The 24,104-nt window shown below is 38.2% G+C and overlaps 1 protein-coding gene across 3 annotated transcripts in view; it reads right to left on the bottom strand.

The window, feature by feature from the left end:
• Positions 1-24,104, bottom strand: part of PRKCA (protein kinase C alpha) — a 190,112-nt gene that overhangs the window by 47,128 nt on the left and 118,880 nt on the right. For all 3 annotated transcript variants that reach the window (XM_087925061.1, XM_087925060.1, XM_026711242.2), the window contains exons 4-5: positions 20,379-20,490; positions 14,123-14,251 (exon numbers count right to left, since the gene is read on the bottom strand). In XM_087925061.1, coding sequence (XP_087781187.1) covers positions 14,123-14,251; positions 20,379-20,490 — 241 coding nt within the window. The remainder of the gene's footprint in view (positions 1-14,122; positions 14,252-20,378; positions 20,491-24,104) is intronic.

Here is a 24,104-nt window from a genome sequence, read left to right as displayed (position 1 = left end):
ACTGAAAAAGGAGAAGAACCAAGGCTAAAGAAAGAGGAAATTAGAGGACAAAAATAATAGTGAAGAAAAGCGCTTAAACTCAGAGGGAAAAGCCATTAATTTTTCAATTAAGACAGTAGCATTCGTTTGTTTAAGCACAGATCTAACTCAAATAAGTTTTGGCCAACCATTAAAAATAGATTTTTAAACCTTCGAAATGGCGACACCAACCACAGATTTGATAGTTAGAATGAGGAATGGTGGCAGGTTTAGAAGCCAATATGTTGTACATGTCAAAATCTCACTTTGGGGTGGGGCAGGGAAGCAGGGGGAGAAATCAGAAGGATTCTATAAGGTCATAAATACTTATGGCAGTTATGTTCACAGTTGAAACACAAACAGATCAATATTAAAAGGAGGACTACTACTAAAAAGCTCCCACAAAAACATTGAGTTAATAAAGCATGACAGGCCCACGTGCACTATTAACTGGGGAAGGATCCAGGAGAATAGATAGAGGGAAGGATTGAAGAAGACATAGACCATATAGGAAGGATTAATCTTACATGCTCATTTCAAGTGGTCTATTTCAAAAGTCTATGTCCAAGACTTCTACCCAGGGGTGGGCGACTGGGGGTTCGCAGGGGTTTGGGAGATCCTCTAGCTAAGATTCTGCACAGTTCGGAGGACCCCCAAATCCCACTCCTGGCTGGCCTTGCCCCACCCTTCCCTCCCCTCCCAGGAGTCCCCACACAGTTTTGGATGCAGGGCGCATGCAGAAGCTTGGGGAGGGTGAAAAACTGGCCTCCCGGAAGTTTGGGAAGACCGGAAATGGGCCCGTTTCTAGCTTCCAGAGAGCCTCCGGAGCCCAGAGAGGGCAAAAATCCCCCCCCCCCCACCTTGGTGCAGGAGGCTGACCAGGCCACGCCAACCATGGGCACACCCAGCCAGCAACCAGGCAGAGAATCCATTGCTAAAATTTTTGAAGCCCACCCCTGCTTCTATCCCTCAAAGCAGGTCATGTTGTGCAGGCAAGTCTGATTCTCTTAAACTGATTCTTAGTGTGGACAAGAGAAGATAAACTTCTGGCTAACTGTGTCTAGAGTCAACTGGCTTTTTTCTTCCTAATTTTGTCTAGAAGCTTTAAGTGCATCTGGGCTGCCACTCAGAAACAGTTTCTCCCCAATTACAGGGATATGTTGCTGCCATCACACATTAAATAAAATATTGATGCTTCATGATTCAGCTCAAAACAGTATGTTTGTACATGGTAATGAGAGCCAGTTTGGTCTAGTGGTTAAGGTGCTAGTCTAGAAACCAGGAGACAATGAGTTCTAGTTCTATCTTAAGCATGAAAAGGCAACTGGGTGACTTTGGACCACTCATCAGGGTCCTGCATGAAAAGGCAACTGGGTGACTTTGGACCACTCATCAGGGTCCTGCCTTTGGCAAGAAAGCTGCCAAGTGACTTTGGGCCAGTCACTTTTTCTCAGCCCAACACTTCATGCAGGTTTGTTGTTGGGGGGAAAATAGGATACAGAGAGGATATTAGGTATGTTCGCCAACTTGTGTTATTTATAAAAATAATCTAAGTGAGATTACCGTATTTTTCACTCCATAAAGATGCACTCCCCTCCCACTAAAATTGGGTGGAAATGTCTATGCATTGGTGCCGGTCCTTTGGTGAATAGCAGCTAGGCCGTGGTGGCAGGGTCCTTTTACAGTGCTGAACTCAGCCTCTTCTGTCTTTGTCATTGTCTGCCTCTTCTGTTTCTTTTCTGCAATGCAGGAGTCAATAGGCAGAGCTGGCACATGAGAGGACACCTATTTGTGGTCCTCTCCGGCTCCGCCTGATTTTTTTTTCTTGCTTTCCTCTTCTAAACCTAGGTGCGTCTTATGGTCAGATGTGTCTCATAGTGCAAAAAATACAGTGATTAAATGCTTTGAGAAAAAAAAAACAAGGAAGAATTGCATGGCGGAACATGCTTTCCTCCCCTTTGTTTGCTATATTTAATATTTTCTCTCAGGTAGCTCCCACCTGAAATTACCTTCTCCATAACCTATGAAGGAGGAAATATCTCCCCTGTTGATTCCTGACCAGCATTATTGGTAAAGTTGTTATCCACATGCTGATTACTTTACAAATGGGAATTCTAGCTTAAAATTAACAGACATTGTATCTATGAGTTTCTGTGGTGCAAAATTATTTTTTATGAAAGACCCAGAAAACTGTATCCTTGTTGTAATAACAAGGATGGAGCTGGGGTACACTCTGTGATCTAGGAATCCACACTAATGGGCAGCATCCATGGAACTGCAAATAAGAAGTATTTCTATTTTATTTCTCATGGCACTGAATATCAAGAGAGAAAAAGAGAAAGAGAGAGGGAGGGAGGGAGGGAGGGAGAGAGAGAGAGAGAGAGAGAGAGAGAGAGAGAGAGAAAGAAAGAAAGAAAGAAAGAAAGAAAGAAAGAAAGAAAGAAAGAAAGAAAGAAAGAAAGAAAGAAAGAAAGAAAGAAAGAAAGAACCTTGAAATACATTGTAGAAACCTTCAGGCTAAAACACAGGCTGTTGAAGGAAAATTTTTTGCTTTTCTTGCCTTTGTTTTATAAGATCTGTTCTATTTGTACTTTCGTCTACATAATTAGCACTCTGATATCGTCTTTCTATTTAGCTGATCAAGGTTTATTATTTCCCCTTTTTGGTGATAGTGATTGGAAAGAATACCAATTAGAAAGGACTACCATTTCTGTAGTCTGCCTCTTTGATAGCAACCTGTCTTGAATGAGACAGGTCAAGAGAGGTTGGAAGCGGCTGCTTTTTCCATTCAAACTCAAAGATTGGACATTAACATTCAGGCATCAAGTAAAACAGAAATTTTGAAAGCAAAGCTGTAATCAGCACCTTTTTTTGGAAGCAGTCTGAGTCAACTGCAAATTAGTTTGGGAAAATTGCTGGCTGATAATTTCCACCTGTTTTGTTCCAAATATATTGTAATGCTACATGCCTCAGAAATGGTAGTCCTTTCTAATTGGAATAGGATAGCCAAGAAATCAAATCATCAACCAAGTGTAAATACTATATTTATTCCATGTGCATGCAAGCTGATATCCTTCAGAAGTTTTGGGTCAAAACTCCCACCATCTTTTGCCATTGGCTGGGCTAGCTGTAACAGATGAAAAGTTGGAAATTGCCAGCCACCTGGAGAAGAACACTGTGCCTATTGTGGTTTCATTGTTTTTCAAAGCCCAAGGCCCCCTCCACTCCTTTCCATGTGTTGTTCTAAGCTTCTTTTGCGCATATATCATATGGGAAATATCTGTAATAACCACATCTGCATTGAGATGGGCTGGGACTGACTCCAGTATCTAATGCAATTCATGTAACACAGAACAGAAATCAGCCTCCCCAGTTGTTAAACCTGCACTGAGGAGAAGACACTTTTATGAGAAAGTGCTTAGTACTTTCTTCATACAGAAAACAAGAAATCCAAAACTATTCCGTTGAGGTGTCTAAGAATGCAAGCTTAAGGAAGCATTGCATTTTCTCATTTTACTTGCCACACAGTTACCTGATCATCACCAAAATAAATTAGGAAGATTATATTTTTCCTGTAGCATTAAGTTTCATCGTGCAGGATGCCTTTCTATACCTTGAGGCTCTGTAATACATTATGATTCTCAGTTCACCACGGTTATTTTTAATGTATATCTCAGGAGCAATAGCACTTCATTATATTCCCAGGTTTTGACTCCTGAGGCGTAATTCTGTAATAACTACAGAGCATTAAGAAGTTTCTATTTCACCCATGCTCTATACTGCAAGGTAGAGAACAGTGATTAATTTCTCTGAAAATAAGTTTAATACCTAATGTAATGACATTGCTGTAACTTTATTGTACTATATTTGAAACAGAAAAAGAAAATGCTTTGGTGTAGCGATTAAGGAACAGACTAGAAACCAGGAGTTCTAGTTTTGCCTTAGGCATGGAAGCCAGCTGGGTGACCTTGGGCCAGTCCCTCTCCCTCAACCCAGTTCACCTTACAGGGTTATTGTTGTGGGAGGAAATAGGAGGAGGAAGGAGTGTTAGATATGATTTCTACCCTGAGTTATTCATAAGAAACAATATAGGGATAAAAAAAATCTTTAAAAAATGGGAAAATATTTTTCAGTTCTACCTATTCCAACCACAGACATTTATTACTGTTTCAGAAATCAAATGCACATGAAAAATGTCCATATTCCCTCAATATACTTTGTAGAATGCACTACCAGTAAAATATGGATAATTTTCCCCATGGTGATTGACTTCTTGTAGACCCTACCTGAAGAAAGAATATATCAGCTAACGGTTTGTCTTGCTCCAAAGTTTAAATTCATAAATTCTTTCACAATTTCATTTTCTGGGGAAGCCTAAAGGCATAGAACAAAAATTTTATCATAATGCTCACCTTCTGAAAATGTCCATGTATTCTCTCCGTTATGGGAAAAAAGAAGAACGAGAGCATACATGAAGGTAAAAACAGTGAAATAGGTGAACATGCCTTAAAACATTAATCCAGTGGTGTGTGTGTGTGTGTGTGTGTGTGTGTGTGTGTGTGTGTGTGAGAGAGAGAGAGAGAGAGAGAGAGAGAGAGAGAGAGAGAGAGAGAAATATCCTTCAAGAGAATTCTTCTTTCTAAAAGACATAACAAGTTGCAGTCCATCATTTGGAGAGCTTTCTCCTGTCCATCTCTAGTTCTGAAGACTTGTGTTTGCACTGTAGTACATATGTGCTGAATGACAAGGATGCATAAATGGACATACATGTATTCTTAATGATTGGCGTACCTCAGCAGCAGTCAGGTCTACTGTTGGGAACATCGTACAATCAGTTCTCATTTAACAACCATTCAATTTTACAACATGTGGAACTTACAAGTGGCCCTTGAAGTTCCAGATGTCCTAATTATCATAATTAACTAAGAACTTTCTGTAAAGTCCAGGCCAAAATGATTTGCCCTGAAGAGAATAAGACTGGCAAGAATACATTGCCCAATACATGCTATAAATTAAAATAAGTTTTATTCTATTTTTTAAAAATGATATTATTTCTTGCTTTTTAGTTTGCAGTAATATTAGTCCTCTAAGCATAGAAAAATATTCCTGACCATTTGAAAAGATCTTTTTTTCAAATCCAAATCCACATGACATTTGAAGAGATAACAAAATTCTCTCAGTTTTACCAGTGTATCTTATACACAGATTTTTTTTATTTATTTTTTGGCTAAAATATCACATTTTTAATGATTAAATACAAATATATTCTGTGAGATTAATCATGAATTGTGATATCCGCTTGGTGAATTTATATAATGAAATGTGAATTATTGTTTTAATAATTGGAGTTATTTTGGCAGATACACCATTTATCAGGGGGGAAATTATATTGAATTTTCAATCTAAGTTATAAATGCCAGACTTTGTTTTATGTACTAAGACTATCTGTGTAGGAAGCACTACAAGCAAGATGTGAAGGTAATTGCTTCCTCCTATTGTTGTTCCTCCAAGTAGCATATAACTATCCTGATTAGTGCCATTGACAAACACAAATAAGAATTGTCAAAAATACCCAAGCTAATAGCTATTGTTTTATCATATGCTGACAATGAATTTCATAGTTCAGTAACACTTCCCTTCAACAAGCAAGGCTATTACTAGAAGCCAACATGGGTTTGTCAAAAACAGATCATGCCAAACAAATCTTATTGCATTCTTTGACAAAGCAGCTAAATTAGTGGACCAATGTTGTGGACATTGTATACTTGGAGTTCAGTAAGACCAGAAATGGTATTCAGCAGGTTCTGACCAGTTCTGGAGAACCAGTAGTGGAAATTTTGAGTAATTTTGGAGAACCGGCAAATATCACCTCTGACTGGAGATTTTACAGTATCCTTTCCCTACCACGCCCACCAAGCCACGCCCACAGAACCGGTAGTAAAAAAAAATTGAATCCCACCAATGAGTAAGACATAGAAAAATGTGGAATAGACAACACCACCACCAGATGGATTTGTAACTGGCTGTCAAACTTTATTCAACATATAGTCCTCAGTGGAACTATATCTACATGGAAGAAGCATTCAGGGGTACCCCAATGTTCTGTCTTAGCCCCAGTATTTTTCAACATCTTCATAAACAATTTAAATGAGGGTCTAGAACAGGGATGTCAAACTTGAGTTGTCATGGTGGCATCACATGATGTATCGGGACTTTTTCCCCCTTTGCTAAACTGGATGGGGGCAGGGCCAGCACATGACGCATCTGGCCCATGGGCTGTGAGTTTGACAGCCCTGGTCTAGAAGGAGAACTCATCAAGTTTGCAGACAACATTAAACTGGCAGTTGGAAGGAATACCCATCACTTTAGAAGATAGGCTCAAGATTCAGAAGGATCTTGACAGACTTGAAAACTGTCCCCTTACCAACAAAATGCATTTCAGTGGTGAGAAAAGTAAAGTTTTATACTTAGGCAAGAAAAACCAAATGCATAGGTATAGAATAAATCGTACCTGGCTCAACAGCAATCACTGTGATCTAGGGATTTAGGAGTCCTGGTGAACAACCATTTAAGTATGAGCCAGCAATGCGCTGCAGTTGCCCAAAAATCCAGTGCAGTCCTAGACTGCATCAACAGAAGGATAGTAGCAAGATCATGTGAAGTGTTAGTATTACTTTATGCTGTTTTGGTAAGACCACACTTGAAATACTCTGTCAGTTCTGACCACCAGGATACAAAAATATGCTGAGATTCTAGAACAGGGGTCCCCAACCTGTGGGCCATAGCTCACTAGTGGGCCATAAGGGAATTGCAATAGGGCCGTAGAAATGTGAGTAGTTGGCGAATGCATGTGTGTGTGCTCCATTTGTATCAGCAGCAGGCGGATGTGCATGCTGCTCACACATATGGAGCTCCGTGCACGCATCGTGCTTTCTGGCTGCTCATGCGGAACCATCCCCTCCCCACCTACCCCGCCAGTCCACAAAGCTGGAATCGTTGGGGAACTCTGCTCTAGAAAGAGTGCAAAGAAGAGCAACAATGATGATTAGAGAGCTGGAGGCTAAAACAGATAATGAATGGTTGCAGGAACTGGGTATGTCTAGTCTTAACAAAGAGAAGAACTGTGTGTGTGTGTGTGTGACATGATAGCAATCTTCCAATATTTGAGGGATTGTCACACAGTAGAGGGGTGTCAGCCTTTTCTCTGACACACCTGAGGGTGGGACAAGGTGTAACGGGCGAAAACCTATCAAGGAGAGATCCAGCCTAGAACTAAGGAGAAATTTCCTGACAGTGAAAACAATTAATCAGTGGAACGGTTTTGCCTTCAGAAGTTGTTGCTGCTTCATCACTGGAGGTTTTTAATAAGAGATTGGACAATCATTTGTCTGAAATGGTATAGGGTTTCCTGCCTCAGCAGGGGGTTGGGCTGGAAGACCTCCAAGGTTCTTTCCAGCCCTGTTATTCTGCTCTTCCCCTTTCATTTAGCTTTATTTATTGGGTCTCAGAGTCTACTGTTTTATAAGAAGTAGAAAATCTCCATCTGTGTAATTGCCCCAAATGACCAAACCAGCCATTTAAGAAACAAAAGGCATTGTTTTCTCCAGAATGTCCGTACAAGAATTGTGCATGACAGGCAAAAGCAAAGAAAACAAGATCAGGCGCCTTTCAAGAAAAGCTGCTCTTCCAGACACCCTCGTCAGAGATGACTGTGAGGAATCAAGCAAGGGAAAAAAGGGAGGACATAGTTCTGCTAACAGGCAACTGCCCACCAACTAAACCCCCCAAACCACCAAACAAACAAAAACAAAACACTACGTCCCTTTCTTCAAATTTGCTATAAGGCTATAAAAGCAGGCTATGTCCTCTCTTTTATCATGACAAATCAAAAGAGTTAATTAGGAGACAGGAGGAGGAGGAGGAGAAGCATACAATAGAGAAAAGATAAAGTATTGTACTAGCAGCAGGGTGGAGGTGGATAGTAATTCTGTCAGTGCTTCAAGGCTTATGTGACACTGTCAGTTTTGTATGTGCTTAACTGCCTTTTCTACCTCCAGGGCAACTGGCAAAGTAAGGCCTACTTTGTTTATTTATTTAGCACAATGCATTTTAAGAGCAATTGGAAGTCTGATTCAGACTCCTACAGAATTCTGCCCTGGGTAACACTAAATTAAGCCCTAAGATCAGCAAAAATTAGAGGTAACTCAATACCACTTTCCGGAAGATGATTCAGAATACTGACACTCCTACATCTTGCCAGGCTAAGAATATCATGCTTCCTTCCGCCTCAAGTTGTGAGGAGAGCTCCCCCATAATTTTCCTCTCCCTCAGCTATCCAGGGCTATAAGAATAGAGAAAACAGCATCCACCGTTGGTAGTTCTCTTGAAATATCAGGCCCAGCTAGTTTCGTCAAGGTAGATTTCCCTCCCAGAATCTTTTGTGTCTTATATCAGTGTTTGAACTCCCTTTGCTGGCTGAGGAATTCTGGGAATTGAAGTCCACATATCTTCAAGCTGACAAGGTTGAGAAACAACCTGCCTTACATTATCTGGGGTTCTGATTGTTGGGTGCGCTATCATGATATGGTGCGCATGATGTGGCTCAGAATCCTCCATAGTACACACTTCTTCTGGCCAAGATGAAAGAATTGGTACTAATGATTAGTAACAGAAGCTGTGCTTCTAAGTTTAACAAATGATCAATATGAATCAGTCCACAGTAAACAAACCTTAAGCTTAAAATTTAACCCCAAAAGAAATACAGGTAGTGTTTATCTTACAACTGTTCATTTAGTGACCATTTGAAAATACAACAACACTGAAAGAAGTAACTTATGGCTATTTTCCACACTTACGACCGCTGCAGCATAGTCGTATGTTCAAAATTCAGACACTTGGCAACTGACTCATACTTATGGTTGTTGCAGTGACTCGGGGTCATATGATCATCTTTTGCAACCTTCTGACAAGCAAAGTCCATGGGGAAGCCAGATTCACTTAACAACTGCATTACTAACTTAACACCTGCAGTGATTCACTTCACAACTGTGGCAAGAAAGATCATAAAACGGGGCAAAACTTACTTAGCAAATGAGCTCATTCAGCAACAGAAATTTTGGGCTCAGTTTTGTTTGTAAATTGAGGACTACCTGTAATACTCATGAAGACTGATTGAATGAAGAAACAGATTATATAAGTCTTATATTAGGGAACAGTACAACACAAGTTTTCCTAGGATGCGGGAAGCAGCAGACAAGTGAAGAGAAGGACTACAGATCGACATTTCATTGTCACACCAAGAACTACTACGTTGGACATGAATTAAATCAGCCAACTGTATCATACACACACTAAAAGGAAGAGGTTTTTGTTTTCATTCTTGCGAAAACGTTTGCCATCAGCATAACCTTGTCACAGAAAATGCTAGAAATATTACAGATAGTGGCCTACTAAATTTAGTGTCAATTATATTGCCACTAGCCTACAAATAAAAATAGACTTAAAATTACTTTGCCTTTCCTAATTTGAAAAAAAAAAATCTGCAGAAAGCTTAGCTTTCATTTTCATGGGCTGCTACTTCAGAGGGATCACTGAAGTTGAAAGGAAACCAAGCTACCTTAAGCCGTAGGATTGAGCTGTCTGCATTTTGTCATGATTCAACTGTATCTATTTAAAAAGTATTTAAAGATAACAAAGAAAATAAAACATCTAGCTTTCTTGTTTCATTTTCTATTTTTGTAGTTTCTGATAAAGGTAGAATTATAACATTCTTCGCTCAGTATAGTCACCCAAGCAAAAGCATTCCTAACAGATGGAGGTCTACTTCCAGTTGTTACATTCAATAAAGGATGGCCCATCAGCTTTTCTGGTAAATTAATTCCACAGTCAAAACTCATGTTACTGTTGGGAAGCTATTTCCTAGCCTTCAATTTTTAAAAAAATAAATTTTATTGATTTTACAATTAAAACAAACCAACAACACATACATAAATGAAAGAGAGAAAAAGAAGAATGGGAGAAGAAAATAGAAAGAAAAAAACAGAAAACAATTAAAAACATTCTCATCTTCCCTTTTACAATTTCTTCTTCTAATTCTACTTCTAATAAATAATTATAAAATTTTGTTATATTTTTTTTGCCTGATCCTAATAAAATTTTATCTAATTGCTGGAGTTTATTGTTAATTCCAAATTCTTTCTTGTCCTGTTTATATCTACTTTGAATTTGAAGATATGCCCACTGATCAATTTTTAGTCCCCGCTCTTGAAGTTCTTGCCGCGATTTCAAATTTCCTTGTGTATCCAATAGATCCTTATATTTAATCATTTTAGTGATATCCAGATTATTTGGGTGAATCATTGCCTCCATTGTTGAAATCCAAATTGGTATTTTTAAATAGTGTTTTTTCCATATTTTCTTCCAATTAGTCAATAATGAGTCTCTGATTAGGTGTCTGTGAAAATATTTCTGGCTAGTTTTCCCTACATCCCGTAAAAAAGCATGCCACCCCCTTTGCAAGTCATGGCCTTCTAAGAATAATATTCTCTTATTGGTTAAATTCACCCATTCCTTCAACCATACTAAAGAGGCTGCACTATAATACAACTCCCAATTTGGAAGTGCTAGCCCTCCCTTGCTCTTCATAGTTGTTAATGTCGGGGTGACCTTTCTTCTAGTTTTCAGAGCTGTAGTAGTTGTGGAAGTCATTTCTTTTAAGATTTGTTTCTGTTGTTGTACTATACTAATTATATTATCCCAAATTAACATTCAGTGATAGAATCTCTGTATTAGGATTGACCGGTATCTAATTACAATCTATCTATCTGCTGGATAGCTGTGCTCTTAACTGGTTACTGGAGTACTTATATATAAAAATATTATCACTGTATTATTTTAAATCCAAATTCTAAATCACATATATAATTATGTAAGGTCTATGCTCAACCTCTATACATAACTTCATGTAATTTTATATATATATATATATATATATATATATATATATATATATATATATATATATATATATATATATATATAGATCTTTGGTTATTCGGGTTGGAAGTATCTAGGCAACGTGGTCGTGCTGCATCTTCATGGTGGGTGTCAGTTTGCTTCATGTATGGCTCAGAGGGGTTTGAAGTGGGTAGTGATGCAGCTGCAGTGCGGCTTCTGGTCCATGGTCATGTCTCATCTTCTGTGTGGGTGTGAGTCTGCTTTCTGCGTGGAAGTGTGGTGGTGGCATCTTGTGTGGCCCTCATGGGTGTGGGTCTGGTGTCATTTTTCATGTTAGGTACTCGTCTGTTCATGAGGGCGGGTTTCCAAATGGCTGGTAGGCGGGAGGTGTCATCTCGTTTATTCATGCTGGGTGGGCGTTTTTCTATCACTATGGCTTCTCTGATTATTCTGCTGTTGAAGTGTTCGGTTTTGGTGATAGTTCTGGTAGTTCGGTACGACCACGAACTCGAAGCCAAACAGCAGGATCACAGCTCACCAGCTCAAATCCGCCAGCAACTAAGACTAACCTGAGCACAACCAAGTCCCCACCTGAACCGAACATGCCTCCAGCCAATCAGAACATGGCCAACCCCCCAACCAATCAGAACACAGCCGAACCCCCACCCAATCAAGTCACACCCCCACTAGTAGTTAAAAGGAAGAAGCAGCTGCAAGCTCACATCACTCTGAGAAGCACAGAGCTGAAGACACAAGCCTGAAGATGATGAATGAGACTTCATTGAAACGTTGCCTAGATACTTCCAATCTTACGCAGGAGAAAACCCGAATAACCGAAGATCCCACATACTAATACCCATGAGAACCTCAGAATATATATATATATATATATATATATATATATATATATATATATATATATATATATTATCCAAATCCAACTATATTTAAATATTATAAATAAATATGTGTATTTATCTAACATTATTTTAAATATTCTTAAACACAAATTTGTTCCCAAGTGGATTAATTGTGATCACACAATAAATTATAATATTAATACATAAAATCCTCTTATTAATTAAATAATACTTAATGTTCTTACTATTTTCCCTATATATCTAATCAAAGTATAACTATCACTATTATTAATAAATCAATTAAATCAATTAATTCAATTATTTAACAATCAGTTACAACAATCAATTTTCCTTTCCTCAGTATGCATATTTATAATCATTATAAAGAGAGAGTAAAGAAGGAGAGATAGTTCATCATAGCGCCAGATGATGAGGGAAAAAGAAGGAAAAAAAATTGAGCAAATGTATACAGAAAAAAGACAGTAAAAAAGGGGGGAAAGGAATTTTGAAGTAAGTTTTTAGCTTTCCGTCTCTAAGTTTGAGAGCTTTCACTCCAAACGCACCGGAAGTGGGGAGGTAAAAAATGCTGAGTAGTGACTGCAATTACATGGTATCTCCACACATTCAGAAGCTTCCACTTTTACTTTTTGTCTTAGCGTTCCTAAGTTCAATTTTCCTGATTTTCTTCAAATGGAACCACCTCCTCCATTAGATCAATATGCTCCCTAAAGGGCTGTTAAGTGGTTTATATCAGTTATATTGTTACGATGGCTTCAGGGTTTCTAAATATCACCTGTGGAGCCACACTGTCTCTGTTCCATCAGCTCCAATCTTCTTCCATTCTCCGCTTTAATAAAATCTTTCAGAATAAAAATCAAATGAGATAGTCCAAATCCTCCACAACTTCCAGGCACCTTCCAGCCGCTAGTATCCCAACCTCATAAATTTCCCTTTTTACTCGTTATTGTCCTCTCTCTCTCTTCTGTCTGCCAAGCCCTTTCACTTTCACTTGCCTCGCATCTGCTTTTTGGCCGCTTTCTTTTTGGGCTCCAGACAGACACTTGTAACAGCCTTATAAAAGTCTATGGCATTCCAATCCTCCTTGCTAATTTTCTCTGCCACACTCTTCCCCAATGATCTCACAACCTGTCACTCACTCACTTCTTTACATCGGTGGTAGTCCGAACTTCGGAGCCACCATTGATAGGAGGCTGTTTCTTGCTCGTTGGGCTCTGGAGGGGTCCTCTTCGCTGCAGGGGGGTTGCCTTCCCCACACTGCAACCCGAGTCTCCCCCACGCCAGCACGAATCTGTCCGGGACTCGTGCACCCTCAAAGGATCGCACCAACCACAAAAAGAGATTAACTGAAACCACAGATGGGCTTCTGCACCTCTGTTCGTCCTTGCCTTGCCACCAGAAGTCCTAGCCTTCAATTTTAGCACAACCTAAATACAGTGTTTATTTTCTGCACCCTGAAAAAATAAAAGAGTGATTTTGATGTATCTTTCTATGATATTTGACACTTGAAGTAAGTTATCACACACCCCAAAGCTAAAATACCAACTTCCTTCACATTTGCCTCTTAAGATTTAGGCTCTAGTTGCCTGATCATCCACAATGCCATTCTCTCAATATGTTTATTTACTTATTTCTTTAATTGATATGCCGCCCATCTCACTGTCAAATGACTTTGGGCAGCTTATAACAGTATCAAAGTGTGATAAAAAAAGAATAAGAACATTAAAAGCATTAAACATTAAGAATTAAAACATTACAATTGACCAAGAACTAGACGAAAAGGAATCAGTGTGTAAACAAGATGGAAGTGAGATCTTCTCCTAATCTAACCACCTCCACAGTCATTTGCCTATTTTGCAGCTACATCACATTGCTGACTTCTATTCAGTTTGTAATCAATTATTATTTCAAGAGATTTTTTTCCTTAGTATGACTGCATTACCAAGAAACACCATGCTGAATTAGGCTAAGAGGACATTCGGTTCCTGGCTGGAAGCCCCAAAGCAGAATATGGGCACACCGTGTCATTTTCCATCCTCACTTTCCAGCCATGGATGCTGGATGCGTTCTTATATGGATAGTAAGAAGCCTGTTACATCCTTCAGTTCAAAGGAATTCATAATCCTTTGTTCCAGCCAGGAGCTGAAGTTTTACTGAATATACTACATAAGGCATTTTTAATGCTTATTGCCTTAAAGCTATTCAATATACTGTAAATGAATAAAAGCATCCTAAAGTGAGATACATTACATCTAAGAAGCTTTCCTTACCTGTGACTTCCAGCTTGTCACCAGTCACTTCAACTTTCAAATAAATCCTCCCTCTTTTTTCTGTGTGATCCATTCCACAAAGACTTGGAACATTTATTACACATTGTTTGTGAACATTCATATCACAAGCTGAAAGCCAGAAAATAAATAATTTAACATCCTAAGGAGTGAAAAGGACGGACATAACTAATTGGCACTACCAGTTTCACATTGCCTGGGAAGTTGATCTTTCCTTTGGGCTATTAAGGAAAACCTGTCAATTTATAGTCCGCTCAAAAAAAAAAAAATCTTTCCACATTCAGTACATAAGGTAAGAAGTGTGTTTGCAGCATCTTCTCATGAATGAAAGCAAGTATCTTCTCCGTCACAGGTCAGAACAAAATAAGACAAAAACAAATCTTGAAGAAAATGATTTTGAGTTAAATTACAGCCATTTCTGCTGCAGTCTTGCAAACTGCTTTTACACAAATCATACACTGACAAATTTGGCCAGAGTCAATGATTCCCCGACATAGCAAATGTTTTGAGACAAATGTTAGTGATGCCAGTTTAGACATTAAAAACTATATGGGTGGCTTTTAGTTGAAAATAAGGAGGAAAATGTGGGGAAACATTTTATAGAAAGCAAAAAGAAAATAAAAACATACTCAATAAGATAAGATCTCTTTTTCAGAATTGACCACTGGCCAATCATTAAATTCCAGTTTTTAAAAAAACATTGTACAACTATCGATGACTATTTCAATGCTTTTGTTTTTGAGCATCCATTAATGCATACATAGTTGTTCCAGTAATAAAATCTAGATTATGCCTCATCAGGAAAGCTGCTCTATATCAGCAAAAGAATTATATGTTTTAGCTATTTCCTAGGAAACACAAAAATGTTTTCTGGATTGATTTTTTAAAAATCTGATTGGGTAAATAAATGACCATAACTATTTTTAATCGAAGTCTTGACATATGCTTTATTTGACAATAAAACAGCTGAATCAAAATGTTGTAAGAATTGAGACACCTAATTTTTAGCTCTTCCATATTATGGAAAAATGTATCTTTATACCCTGACATTAGAATCCCTTCAGAAATTATAGACACAGTTTTAATTCTAGAGGTAAACCTAGTTATGCAAGATTCTCATATCTAAGAGTGGAAAACAGCAACATATGTTGAAAGGCAGAAAAACTGAAAGACTTCTTTGTCTTTCTTTTATAAGAAATGAAGCCTTAAGAACGCCTGATTTTTCAAAGCCAATCACTGAGCCATGGGAATGTGGGGAGTTGAACAAGTGAAAATCAGTGTAACACAGTGATTAAAATGCTGGGCTTCAACCACAGAAATCCAAGTTCCAACTCCCCTCTCAGCAATGAAGCTCACTGACTTTCAACCCATTCACTCTTAGCTCAACCAGTTTCTTAGGCTTGATGCTCTGGTGATAGAATAAGGGAGGGCTACCATGGATGTACCTTGTGTTCTTAAGAGGGAAGACAGAATATAGATGCAATACTAAGCAAACTAAAAAAAACCCTCAATCCTACCGAAACTATAGACCAAGCAACAATGGACATTAATCCTTTTTAATATAGGGTTCTCCACAACATGCAAATATTCAAGAAGAAAGGTAGCCTGAACTGTAGCATCATATTGTATTGTTTAAAAAAAAAATCCAGATAGAAAGAGGTAGCTTTGCTGGATGAAATAAATTAAAATATTTTCATTTATTTTCTACCTTAAATGATTTAAACAATTTCTTATTACTAGTTTTGAGTTTGAACAGAAGAGATTATATGTAACTCCAGGTTGAACTATAGAGTTTTTGGTGCTGTCTGAGCTTGGTTGTTTGCCTGCAGATGTTTCATTATCTAACTAAATAACATCAGTGCTAGAGCATGGTTTTTACTCCTTGTTTATATACAATTCCTTGCCCTGCCAGAATTGGTGGGAATCAGAGGTGGTATTCAGCAAGTTCTGAGAGAGCCGGTAGTGGAAATTTTGAGTAGTTTGGGGAACCGGCAAATGCCTCCTCTGACTGGAGATTTTACAGTATCCTTACCATGCCACGCCCACCAAGCCACACCCACAGAACCGGTAGTAAAAAAAATATGAATCCCACCATTGGTGGGAGTGTAGTTTTCTCTTTGGTAGTTTTGTGATTAGGATATTGTTTTCTGCTTGATTGTTTGCCTGCTGTTAATCCTTGCTTATCTGGATACTGGGCACTGAATAGATGACTTCTATTCTTTTCTGTTTCATTGTAACTTTTTGTTGTCTCTTTTGAATGGTGTGTAAATATGATTTATTTCTATGCATCTATTTATGGCTGATTTATGCCAAGTTTCCAGGAATTCCCTAGCATTTATTGATTTGACTTGGTTTAGCATGCTCATAATTTCCCAGTTGAAACAGTGGCTCCGTCTGTCCATCTGTTGTGAGATGGAGTTTTCAACATGCCTTTTGACTGCTAGTTGGTGTCCATAGATGCATTCTGCTAATCTTCTACCTTTTTGTCCTATCTTCTTTACACTCTATGTTGTAAATGACTATGTTTTTTTCTTCTTAGGCTACTGGATCTTTTGGTTTACTGAAGATGTTTTTGATGGCTTTAATTGGTTTGTATGCTACAGTGATGTCATGTGGTTGTAATAGTCTGTTGGTTGTTTCTGAGATTTTTTTGTGTATGGTCAGTGTTATCCTTTTTATATCTTGTTTGGGTAGTGTTGTTGTGGGTTGAACAGTCGGACACTTTTTGATAGTTACATGGGTATCCATTTTATTGGAAGATGTTGTATATAGGTGATCCATTTCCTTTTTCTGGGTTGCTGCAGTTTGTGCTCATTTGAATAATGTTCTTTTACACAGCTCCTCTTGTTGAGAGCCTTGTTTAGTGTGGGTTGTTTTTGAACTTGTGTTTCTAATATCTTGCAGTTGTTTCCTCTGTTGATGAAGATCTCCAGAAAGAAAAGCATCATGTTGCTTTCTTCTTCTCTGTTGAATTTTATTCCTTGGAAGAGGTTGTTGATTGTTTCTTGTGTTTCTTTTTTATGATGACAAAAGTGTCATTTACATATCAGATCCATATTTTTGGCTGTTTGTGTGGGAGTGCTGTGTGTTTCCACATACTGCTGCATTACAGTCTCTTCTATAAGTCCTAAGAGTGGTGATCCTATGGATGTTCTTCTGATTTGTTCATATATCTGTCAATCAAACTGCATGTTGGTAGTGAGGCAGAGGTTGATGGATCCATGATTCTAGGTATTTTAGCTAGGTCAAGTGAGTTGTGCAGTACTGCTGCGATGGATTCTTCAATTTTTAGGTCTTTGATTTTCTGGAAGTACTATAGTAGAGAATTGATAACACACTGCTCAAAAAAATAAAGGGAACACTTAAACAACACAATGTAACTCCAAGTCAATCACACTTCTATGAAATCAAACTGTCCACTTAGGTAGCAACACTGATTAACAATCAATTTCACATGCTGTTGTGCAAATGGAATAGACAATAGGTGGAAAGCATAGGCAGTTAGCAAGACATCCCCAATAAAGGAGTGGTTCTGCAGGCGGTGACCACAGACCACTTCTCAGTTCCTATGCTTTCTGGCTGATGGTTTGGTCACTTTTGAATGCTGGCGGTGCTTTCACTCTAGTGGTAGCATGAGACGGAGTCTACAACCAACACAAGTGGCTCAGGTAGTGCAGCTCCAGAATGGCACATCAATGCGAGCTGTGGCAAGAAGGTTTGCTGTGTCTGTCAGTGTAGTGTCCAGAGCATGGAGGCACTACCAGGAGATAGGCCAGTACACCAGGAGACGTGGAGGAGGCCGTAGGAGGGCAACCCAGCATCAGGACCGCTACCTCCACCTTTGTGCAAGGAGGGACAGGAGGAGCACTGCCAGAGCCCTGCAAAATGACCTCCAGCAGGCCACAAATGTGCATGTGGTTGCTCAAATGGTCAAAAACAGACTCCACAAGGGTGGTATGAGGGCCCGACATCCACTGGTGGGGGTTGTGCTTACAGCCCAACACCACGCAGGACGTTTGCCATTTGCCAGAGAACACCAAGATTGGCAAATTCACCACTGGCACCCTGTGTTCTTCACAGATGAAAGCAGGTTCACACTGAGCACATGTGAGAGACGTGACAGGGTCTGGAGACGCCGTGGAGAATGTTCTGCTGCCTGCAACATCCTCCAGCATGACCAGTTTGGCAGTGGGTCAGTAATGGTGTGGGGTGGCATTTCTTTAGGGGGCCGCACAGCCCTCCATGTGCTCGCCAGAGGTAGCCTGACTGCCATTAGTTACTAAGATGAGATCCTCAGACCCTTTGTGAGACCATATGCTGCTGCGGTTGGCCCTGGGTTCCTCCTAATGCACGACAATGGTAGACCTCATGTGGCTGGAGTGTGTCAGCAGTTCCTGCAAGATGAAGGCATTGATGCTATGGACTGGCCCGCCCGTTCCCCAGGCCTGAATCCAACTGAGCACATCTGGGACATTCATGTCTCACTCCATCCACCAATACCACGTTGCACCACACTGTCCAGGAGTTGGGGGATGCTTTAGTCCAGGTGTGGGAGGAGATCCCTCAGAAGACCATCTGCCACCTCATCAGGAGCATGCCCAGGTGTTGTAGGGAGATCATACAGGCACGAGGAGGCCACACACACTACTGAACCTCATTTTGACTTGTTTTAAGGACATTACTTCAAAGTTGGATCGGCCTATAGTGTTTTTTTCCACTTTAATTTTGAGTGTAACTCCAAATCCAGACCTCCATGGTTTACTAAATTTGATTTCCATTGATAATTTTTGTGTGATTTTGTTGTCAGCACATTCAACTATGTAAGGAACAAAGTATTTAATAAGAATATTTCATTCATTCAGATCTAGGATGTCTTATTTTTGGGTTCCTTTTTTTTTTTTGAGCAGTGTATATTTGCAACGTAGTGGGGAATTGTAGTGTGGAGTGGACTGCAGTGGGGAAGTGATGGAATATTAACAATACCCAATCAAGGAACTGTCAGGGAGAAGACCACACCCACATCGACACTGGCAGGGCAGATTACTGTATACAAACAGAAAGCAAAGCCTATATTTGCTTGCACTAATGTGGTTATTAGCTGGGTAATGAAATATCTGCAAGCAAACAACCAAGCTCAGAGAGCACCAAGGACTCCACAGGAGCAGGTTTCTAAGGAACCCCCAAAATAGCTTCCAAGCCATTTAATTAGTCATAGGTGACAGCTTGCTATTTTTACAGCTATTGAAGAGGAGTTCTATTCAAACCACATGAGGAGAAACAGCAGTTTGTGTACTTTCTGACAACAGCTGTTTTTATTCATCTCTTTGTTGCAGCTACCGTTGCAGTCCTAGTAGCAGGTTACCTTATACTTAGAATTTGACAAACTGCCTTAGGTTCTGCTGTGAAATTGTTTGTGAGGCACTGTCCCCACTCTATTGTTTCAACTTCTCTCCTTCTACTTGAAGCAGCATAAATTAATTTTGACTTTTTTTATTTAAAGAAGAACCTTTTGATAAAATTGTAATGGGATCAGTAAGTTCAGACACCCCGGTGTGAGAGTCCTGGCTTTCATAGCATTGGGTATTTATGCTCATCTACATTCTTCTAGTTTTCCATACTTCAGCTAATTCCCTTATGGGAATGACATAGCAAAAGAACTCACTCGTGGGTCTATTATTGTATGATACTTGGGTGCGCTAGCTTTTGTTGCCAGTTCCACTGGGTTGCTCCAGTGGAAATCATATGGAAATAGCCAAAATATCACATAGTTTTTGGAAATGGCCCTAATGCTTTAGTTATGGGAAAGTCAATTCCCCAGAACAAAGTGGGTTCTAGTGGTGGCAATTTACAAGGGTGAATCAACCAAAAACCCCAAAAGGATAGTGAACAAGCACTATGAAGCATTTATTATGAAGCCACAAACTGCCCTTAATTTTTTTAATGCTTGGGCTTTTATTATAATATTGCAGGTCAACTGCTGATTGAATATAATGCTTCTTTCTTCCAGTAAGTTTCCATTAATATATGGCTACTGAAAAATCAACATGAGAAAAAGCTCTCCTCATTTACAGTCTTTTGCTAGATGTGCTGAAATATTCATTTCAAATGGACTGCTGCATTTGTAATTAACAGGAACTACAATAAATTTTACAGGAAAGTAGTTAGGCACAGTTCTAATGGCTTCATTGATTTTTTAAATAAAAAAATCTCTTAACACTACATGAAATAAATATCTTACTGTCACATTTCATCCCTTGGTGCAGTAGTCCATAAAGTAATGAACCACAATGGTCACAAAATGTTGGGCTCCCATACGTGTGGATTTTGAATTTATGCTTGCTTCTGGGATCCTAAAAAGAAGAGAAATGTCAGTGTCATGTTATCTGTTAATCGATGAAATTAAAGACATTAATATTGTCAAACATTTTTTTAAAGAAGAACTTTCATTTTTTAAATGAAAGTTTCTGAATTACAAATCCACATACAACTCCTTGCAGAATACATATTGTATATCTCCGTTAACAATAACTGTGTGTTACTTAAATAAATATATAAAACCCTATAATATAACAAAATTTGTGTGTATTATTATAATAAAACTAAAAACAAACAAAAAATCAGAAAACATTCTATACCTAATTATGAAGATGCTATTATCTACTCCTTTCTATTATACTAATGTACAGTATATATACTTCAGTGTGCTTCCTGCAAAGATCACTTGAACATTAGAAAATTATTTTTTGGAACACTGTGATATTCTAGTTGAAATACAACCAAAGTTGTGGTTGCATACTTTGCATACTAAGAAACTTGAACTGGCTGAAATAATATGGAAAACTTATACCACATTCTTATCAACAACTTCACTTAAAACTACTCCCAAGGAATTCTCGTTCCTTCAAGCAGTGCTTTCAAAGATGATGATCTGTTTTTAGAACAATTCTGAAAGAGAGCGACAGTTGCCAAAGCTCTATGTTTTAAATCAGAAAATACTGTAATTGCACCTTCTAGCCTTTTGCTCAGGATCAGGTTTTATCCCAGAAAAATACTCCCAAACCACAAAACCATATATTGCTCCATAATGCCTTAATGTTGAAAGCAAGAAAGCAAAAGCTTGTCACCCCTACAAGGGGATTTCCAAATTGTAGGAGTTCTCAAGAATTTAGGCAGCTGCTGAAGATGGCAAAAATTGGGGGTAGCTACTGAGAGCCCTCAGATTTAACACCTAGGCATTTTACAGAGAAGAGATGGTAGGTGCTTGATTTAGACTGTAGGTTTAATGATCGGCATTTCCAATAACACGAAGTTACACACAATGAAAAAAAAGACCCTTTTCTACTTTAAAAGACTATGTGAGAAGGATAAATACTGTGCCCTACTTTAAGGCAGCTTCCATGTTCCTATAATAATGCCCTTTCTTCTTTTTTATAAAGTTTGGGAAAGAAATTATCCAAGGAAAATCCTTTAGAAATATTTACATGGAAGTATATTTTTAGATATTAAAAAAAAATCAAAGAATTAATGCAAGTCACAAATATTAAAAAATATTGCCAGCATTTTATAAATGCAGGAACAGCAACATCAAAAAGAGTATGTTCCAATACAAATATATTATGTATGTCTGTAATTAATAAGATACAATATTAAAAAGATAATCTCATATCTGTACAAAAATAAGTTTCTGCATCAAATTTGGAACTTTTGTTAGGTACAAAGTTATCTTTTTGGTCTATTGAAGTATGCACACATCCATTGCTCAATAAGGTTCTAAGAGTTATTTTTTTAATAACTACAGCAGCAAAAGAACCAGAAAATCTGAAGTAGTTTAATGAATAAAGTACATTTTTTTAAGCTCCTGCCAACAATTCAACAGAGAAATTCAAGTGTTCAACAGATACTCTCTGGATAGATTCTGGTATGTATCATTCACACAAAATTATTTTATGAAAAATTTCTGAAAGATAAAAAATATCCACAATGGAGAAGAATATAAAACACCCCTCTAGGGGGAGGCAGAATGACATATAAAAATATCTAATAAAAAATTAATGTTAGATCCGCCAGTTCAGCTAGCTCAGCTGTACTTCAGAGGCAAAGCTTTCATTATTTTTTATTGTGTGACTTTAAAAAATGTGATGCACATTCACCCAAACATTATACAAAGTGGCTTTCAATGATAAGATATTAGTAATTCAATAATATGAACAAAACATTTTAAATGGAACTATCTGTTGGATTTAGGCCTATCACAAACAACTGTTAAGATCAATAAAATCTATTTCAGACTACTTATATTTCCCAACAAGATTTCAATGACCATGATGTATAGTTTCAAGCTGAGAGCTCACTGAAAACTCTCAGAAGTGACAAGTATGGCACCATTAAAATTTTAAAAGGTTACTGATGCTTAATTAACATTTGTGATCCTGTCTGTCTGTCCCCCCCCTCTCATATCTATCTTCTTTCAACTTCTTTTGGAAGCAGGAATTGGGGAAAAAAAGGAAGAATTACACAAGCTAGAAAGCCATTGCCATACAATTATTTACATTTCTGACAAAAATGCCTTTTTCAGCACTTCATCTCTCTCTCCAATTCCAAAGTCAATTGCATACTTTGGGAGGGGGGTGGAATCAGCATTTCTTCTCAAAAAGGCTCATGAATTCCTTGTCTTTCCACTTGTTTTGACAATAGGCAATTATTCTCCAACTCTACACAAGCTCTCATGATTTACTAACATTATCATCTCAGCCTTCTGAGAAATGTTGTATTAACTTTTACAATTAACTGATTCATCATACAGGAATCATTCGGCCTCTGCAATCGACAATCCCCTTCGATCCTTGAAAATTGCCTAGCAGCATCTCTGTAGAGGGGATGCACTTCTGAATGCATGTATAAGATATTTATTTTATTTTATTTATATTGCCGCCTATTCGCCCATGGCGACTCTTAAGGTATGGCAATAAGCATCTGGTAGCAGAGTCCAAACCTCACTATTTAGCTGCCACATCAATGTGTATTTGAATCTGAAAGTATAGAATAATACAGTGTTACATATTCTAAGTAGACTCCCTTGTCCTCAGTATGGTTCTACAGCTGGAAAACTGGAAAAAGTATGCTTCTACAGCTGTAATTGCAACCAGTAACTGACTGTCTTCTGCATTGTGGTCACGTTGCAGACAGATGAATTACAAATAGCTATTTAGAAACTGTGATTTTGAAACATTACTGGGAAATAACCAGAGATGTGTGGCAATGCATTTCTACCAGTAACTTTTTTTTTACAAATTGTCCTCCGCATATGAACATGTTGGTAAGACTGGTTAAGTAACATAAAGTAATGCTAAAAAGCCTGTTCACTAACAGCACTGAGGTGTTGAAAAGTTTACTCATTTCATTTTGATGCCTGGATTAAACTGCCCTCTAAAGAAAATAATTAATGTCTCCTACTACAATTCCCTATGGCATACATAAAAGAACCAGTGAGCCTAAAGTTTTTTCACTACCCAAATTCTTAATAAAAGGACTGCTGTGAATCAAGGAATTAGATCTGTGTTGCCTCAAGTTGTCAGTCTTGATACTTCTGCAGCGCTCCACAGATATTTATTTCAGAATTGCCTAAAAGATTGGGGATTAATTCTAAGGTGCCAAATGATGCTACTGGGAAAAAGTTACTTGTGTAATTAGGAAATTCTGGAAGAGCCACTCCGCTTAAAAGGTTGGAAAGAAAAAATGGTAACATAGCCAATAATAATCTTGCCCTAAATAATTTCCAGGATAAATGCTGGGAAACTATAGAAAGTTTATCCTTAGAAGCCATATTCCATAGATGAAGATGGGGATAATTACATTATACTTAATGTAACATGTATTTTGTAAATATACAGTAGAAGGCATTTAAAAAAAACATTTGCCAATTACAAAACAACATTAGCAATGAATACTGTATTAGAAATAAGTT

The sequence above is a fragment of the Pseudonaja textilis genome, chromosome 2 (assembly GCF_049901715.1).
Source record: "Pseudonaja textilis isolate UNSWEBS1 chromosome 2, rPseTex1.2, whole genome shotgun sequence".
NCBI lineage: Eukaryota > Metazoa > Chordata > Lepidosauria > Squamata > Elapidae > Pseudonaja > Pseudonaja textilis.
The sequence above is the reverse complement of the archived record's forward strand: the minus strand, read 5'-3'. Positions and strand labels throughout refer to the sequence as shown.